We start from the raw sequence: 6,259 nt of genomic DNA on the forward strand, positions 1-6,259 counted from the left end.
CCGAATTTCCAGCTTCTAAAATGTGATTTCAACAAATCATTGATTTTTCTCGGAGCAGGTTGACTCGTGTTTCTGTGCTCATCAGTGATAGGCTGAGCAGACCCGACGTCAGACGTAAACAGCGCGTCATCTTGTAGTTCCGGGGTCACGACCCTTTCTCTCACGTGTGTAGTTGGAAAAGTTACGACGAAGCTGCTGTTCGAAGCAGGAATGAGATAAATGAAGCCGCTCCTTGTTTGTTTTTTGGTGCTAAAGAAGGAAGAGGAAACCGCGGAAATAGCGGGAGTTTTTCAGGCCAGTTTTTAAAACACCAGTAAGAAGGTAAAAAAGCTAGCAGGATAGCCTGGTGGCTAACAGCCCGGTGGCTAACAGGCTTCGGCATGGCTCTGTACATGAAAGCCGCTGAGATCCTGGAGAAAGCTGAGAGGAAACAGGCCGCTCTGAAGACTCTGGTCTACGACAGTAAGTTTGCGAACATCAAGCAGCTGTTCGCTTTGGTCTGTGAGACCCAGAAGTTCTCCTCCATCCTGCAGGAGATCATCGAGTCCACCAGGCTGCTGAAGCTGACCAGGCTGAAGATGCCTCTGGCCAAGGTGCTGGTCTACGACCTGCTGATGGGCCAGGGGCTGAAGTGCGGCGGCTCCTGGAAGGCCCTGATGATGAAGCACCGCTCCAGGCTGCAGGCGGAGCTGGCCCGCATGAAGGTGAAGCAGAAGGTCAGCAGGAATGAAGACCTCCTCCCTGCTAACCTCCAGCAGCCCGCCGGGGACCAGCTGCCCAGGTATGTCCGCGTCAACACCCTGAAGACCACCGTGGAGGACGCCGTGGACTACCTGAAGAGGGACGGCTTCTCCTACCTGGGCCAGGCCTGCAGGCTGGAGGACTTAAGCCTGAAGGACAGACACTTCGTGAGGGATCTACACCTGCCGGAGCTGCTGGTCTTCTCTCCTAAAACAGACTTCCATGACCACTTCCTGTACAAGGCTGGACACATTATCCTGCAGGACAAAGCAAGCTGCCTCCCCGCCTTCCTCCTCAACCCTCCTCCTGGAAGCCAGGTCATCGATGCCTGTGCTGCCCCCGGCAACAAGACCAGCCACCTGGCCGCCGTCATGAAGAACCGGGGCAGGCTCTTCGCCTTCGATCTGGACGCCAAACGTTTGGCCACGATGTCGACTCTCCTGCTGCGAGCCGGGGTCACCTGTCAGCAGCTGGCCAACCAGGACTTCCTGAAGGTGGACCCTGATGGTCTGCAGTACAAAGACGTGGAGTTCATCCTGCTGGACCCATCCTGCAGTGGATCAGGTAGAGGAACCAGTTTTCTCTGTACAGTCGGGTCCATAAATATTTCGACACAACTTTTATCATTCCAGCTCTGAACATCACAATGGATTTGAACTGAAACAATCCAGATGTGCTTTAACCCTCCTGTTGTCTTCATTTACAGGCACCAAAAAGTATTGTTTCCTTGTCTGAAAAAAATCCAGAAATTCAGCAAAAGAATTTTCCAATTTTCTGAAAATTTACAAAACCTTCAGGAGGAAAATTCCAATAATTCCTTAAAAGTTTTATTTTATTCAAAAAATCCCCCAAATTTGGCAAGAAAATTCTTGTAAATATTTTCAAAAAAAATAAGTAAAAATCTTTAAAAAAAATCCTAAAAAATATCTGAAATGATTCCATATATCAGTAAAATTTCTAATATTTTCTTTAAGAATATTCACATAAAAATCAACCAAAATCCAAGAAATTCACTGGATTTGGTTGATTTTCTTTTGTGAATGTTCTTAAAGAAAAAAATTATTATATTTCTTTTTTTCCCCACCAAAAATGTTCAAAGATTTCCCCAAAATGTTGAAAATGTGGACATAAATATTTTATTTTCCACATTTTCAGACTTTAAAGCGGGTCAGTTTGACCTGCAGGATGACAGGAGGATCCCATAAAAAGGTGGAGGATTCATCTAAAATGTGTTGCAGTTCCTCCACTGTTCACTGATCTGGATGTAAATGTCCTCAAATTAAAAAAAAAAAAAAAAAAGTCTGAACTTAAAGCACATCTGGATTCATTTCAGATCTGTTGTGTTGTTCAGATGCTGAAAAATGTGTCAATGTCCAACTAATTATTCAAAGTATTCCAATTTCTTTCTTCAATAAATTACTTAAACTCATAATTTAACTATCAAAATAATTATTCCAACAGCTGATAACTAATCAGTGAATGGTTGCAGCGTTTATAATTACTGTGCTGCTCCAGTTTCTTACTACTTTATTAAGTTTACTAACTTTAATAAATGTGTTTAATGCTATTTATTATCATGTCCTTCAAATCAACTATACAGTGATACAGAAAATCAAACAGATTTACTCCTTTCTCATATTAGTACATATAAACAGAATTTACTTTAGCTGTGTTTCAGAAGCACGTGTTGCACAAGTAACCAGAGCATCACTGTGTCTGTAAACACATCAGGACCTAAATATATGATTCTATCGTTCGTGTGGTTTCCAGGTATGGTGTGCCTCCGAGACGACTGCCCTGCCGACCAGGAGAAGGAGAAAGCTCGTCTGTCCTCGCTGGCCTCCTTCCAGCTGCGATGTCTGAACCACGGCCTCCGGTTTCCTGGCCTGAAGCGCCTGGTTTACTCCACCTGCTCCGTCCACCGGCAGGAGAACGAGGACGTCGTAGCCGCCTGTCTGCAGCAGAACCCCGGCTTCAGGTAGCACAAATGAACCTGTTTTAGTCACTGGAGGACGGGCTGTTTTTCAAATTCATTATCAAGCTTATAGAACTTCAAGAGAATTCCATAATGTTCAGCGTTTATTCAGTCAGACTGTGTTGTATATTATCTGTTAATGATCTTTTGGTTGGTTTTCTGACCACATAGTCTTTAAATTGTAATTAATGTACTTTCTTCTCATATATTTTCTTTATTTTCTTCAGTATTTGACTAAATAAGTGCACAGAATGTTTCTAGTGCTTCTTTATTCCACCATTACCACAATTATGGCCTGAAATTTTAACATAATTCTACCAATAATTGTAAACTTTATTTACATAGAACTTTTAAACATGGACTTTCATTTGTATTAAAACCGATATAATAGACAGAAGGCTTATAAAATACCTTTCCAGGGTCGGAACGGTAAAAATATAATAAAGAAAATTGAATAAAGATAAGATAGAACAAAATGAAAATGTAAAATCAGGAAAGGCTCTCCGGATAAAGCATTTTTTAAGAAGGGATTTAAAAGACGTTACTGAGCAGATAGTTCCAGAGCTTTGGAGCCCCTGGAACAGAAAGAAGATCTGAACATAAGGTCCTAAAACGTTGGAAGTACAGCTGGGAGAAAGGGCTCTAGAAGGAGTCAGTAAAACGTTAAAATCTGTCCTAAAACATGCTGGAGTCCAGCTTTAAAGCTGCTGGTGCTTCTGTTTGAATTTAAAGGTAATTTAAGGGTAAAAAGTGTATTTAGCAGCTCCTGAATCAGCACTGGACTGTCGCTGCATGTCACTACGCTGCTATCTTTCCTGTCTGTCTCTACAGCGAAACTGTTCAATTCGATCAAAAGGCCAATAAAGCAGATCTTTCCTTTGGTGATTTCCCCTCCAGGTTGGTTTCTCTGCTGGCTCAGTGGCCTGAACGAGGTTTGGATCCGCTGCCTCAGTGTCTACGAGCCGATCCGACCAAAACCCGAACCCACGGCTTCTTTGTGGCGCTGCTGGAGAAACACAGCGAGGACGGGAAACAGGAAGCAGCGGTTCAGATAAGGTGACTACCAGGCAGCACGTAAAGCAGGAGAGCCAAAACCATCTGAGTTCAGGTTCTACATTCAGTCAGTCTGATCTCCAGTAAAACCACAGCATAATGACCTCTAAATGTTCACATGTAAGGAATTATCTTTTAACAAAACATCACTAACAGCCTGAAGTGTTAAGCTTCAGTTTATCATTTCCACATCACAGCTTCCAGATCAGAGTGTCTACAAAGAAACACATTTAGTCACCTGGAACTGAACCAGAGAGGATGAAAAAACAACAAAAACAAGACAAAATATTACAAAAAAGACACAAAATGACAAAACCAGGACAAAAAAACGACTAGAGCAAAACAAAGAATTACATGTATAAAAAAACAAACACAAGCAAGACAAAAAGGAAACACAAACTGATAAAAACGAGAGAAACGACAAAAATCGTATAAGAAAAGGACAAAAAACAACAAAAACAGACAAAACATTACAGAAATAAGACACAAAACCACAAAAGAACAATCTACTATTTATCATCCAAACAACTTGTCATGTTCTAGAAATGATTTTAAATTTATAGTTTTACTAATTTACAATCTGCAGTTAATGTCTTCTCTGTAGTTTTTACTCTGAGGGCCGGATTGGACCCTCTGAAGGACCACTTTTGGACCACAGGCCTCATGTTGGACACCCCTGCTGTAAAATTATTCACTGCATCACGACTGTCTGAAATAACATCTTTAAAAGTTTAGTTTTTATTTCTTCTACAGCTGTCCTCATGTCTGTAATCTGTATACTTTAATGTGTTAACCATTTCTACATTTGTGCCTCCAGTCTTCTATTTCATTTTGTCTTTATGTTTAAAAGGGAAACAATTCAAACATAAATGTCGCATTTGTACCACCAGATTATAGTTTTATGTGTAGTCCCTAAAAATACAACAGACGGTTTGGAATTGTAAGAAAACACAAACTGTATCTGAAAAAATCCTCATTGTGGTGTGAAATTTGGCAATCAGCAAAATAACCGACACAAATTCCAGATTAGTCATCCATTCAGAGCTTCCATCATGACTCTAAACCCTTAAACAGACTGTTGGTACTTTCTTATTGATGATTCTCGGTTTTTTTTTTATCCATCACAGCGAGCAGGAAGAAGCGACGCCCTGCAGTCCACCGGAGTCTGAGAACAAACCTGCAGCTTCAGAAGACGAGTCCGAGGCTTCAGAGGTGGAGGAAACAGCGACACCTGCAGGACAGACTGATGTTCCACCCAGCAAGAAGAGGAGGAGGAGGAGGAGGAAGAAGAAGAACACGGCAACAGCAGAGTGACATTTAAAGCTCACAGATCGGTCGCCTTTTCAGCAAAGCAGTGAAAGTCTCACAGCCCACAAGTGTGTCAGTTTGAAATACTGCAGAGATGTTTCATTTCACCCTGACTGGTTTAAGTTCTGCGCTGAACGAGCTGCTTCACCTCCAGGCAGCTGATACAGACGTGAGATCAGAACTTTCTATCACGTCTAGCTTTCCCTCTGGACGATGATTTTATCTGGAAATATCACAGAATTCACAACACGGCTGCTGGTTTTAACTCATGTTTATAAAATCTGCAGGTTAGCAGTGCCAACAGAAACAATAAAAACATGTTTTAATAACAGCTTTATGGGGATTCAGCTTCATTAATGTGTAGTATATGGGAGTACAGAGAGCAGGAGAGAAGACACAGACGTAAAAGCTGAGTTTGTATTTCACCACAACACAACAGACATGAAAACAGTGATGATGGACTATGGATAGATAAACTTTGTCCCAAACAATGACAAATTCTCCTTCAAGGCTACAACCAAAAAATACAACACATTAGAACACTTAGAACTCAAGCTTGTCTAAAAGAAACCGCAGCCGATAAACATATATACATAGTGTTCAGTGTCTTATTCATTTAGTTCAGTGGGAATGAAGGATCTTTTATAGATGTTTTGTTTATAACTGGAAGGAGTGATGGAGGGGTGAGAAAGTCAAAAATGAAAATGTACTGAGATAACTGTTCTGCTGTTGTTGGTACTGTGTAGATTTATGTGAAATGCCTTGATATCTGTGAGTATTGTTGGATCAAACACTCGTGTTGGGGTTCCTCAGTTACAGATTGACCCGCTGCTGTTTCTGACAGGCTCACCTGGAAGAGTGAAGAAAAGAGGCAGGATTCTGCAAATACTGGACAAGAAAGCTATAAGGAGCTGAGATAGTAGTGGCTGAGGGATTGAGAAATGATGGGAATAAATGTTGACATGTCTTAACAGCTTTTATAATAACCACAGAACCATTTTCAACATCTGGGACCTCAAAAATCAGACTGTTGCAGCATGTTTTGTGGAGAAACTGTTGTTGTTTTTAAACAGAGAAGTAAAGTAAAGATTTTTATCTAATCTCTGCGCCTCGTTATTGTTCGTTTCTCCGTTTCTGTCCTTGTTCAGAGCATTACTCGGTCTGTTTCAGAGGAGGTTCAGG

General features: G+C 41.4%; 1 protein-coding gene across 1 annotated transcript; it reads left to right on the forward strand.

Annotated features, from left to right (window-relative positions):
• Positions 1–107: 107 nt before the first annotated feature.
• nsun5 (NOP2/Sun RNA methyltransferase 5) lies at positions 108–6,177 on the forward strand. The gene is made up of 4 exons (XM_022202471.2): positions 108–1,305; positions 2,512–2,719; positions 3,614–3,772; positions 4,897–6,177. Exons 1-4 carry the CDS (start codon positions 381–383, stop codon positions 5,081–5,083), a joined length of 1,479 nt encoding a protein of 492 aa, XP_022058163.2. The 5' UTR covers positions 108–380; the 3' UTR covers positions 5,084–6,177.
• The last annotated feature ends 82 nt before the right edge of the window (positions 6,178–6,259 follow it).

Source organism: Acanthochromis polyacanthus, chromosome 6 (genome assembly GCF_021347895.1).
Source record: "Acanthochromis polyacanthus isolate Apoly-LR-REF ecotype Palm Island chromosome 6, KAUST_Apoly_ChrSc, whole genome shotgun sequence".
Classification (NCBI taxonomy): Eukaryota; Metazoa; Chordata; class Actinopteri; family Pomacentridae; genus Acanthochromis; species Acanthochromis polyacanthus.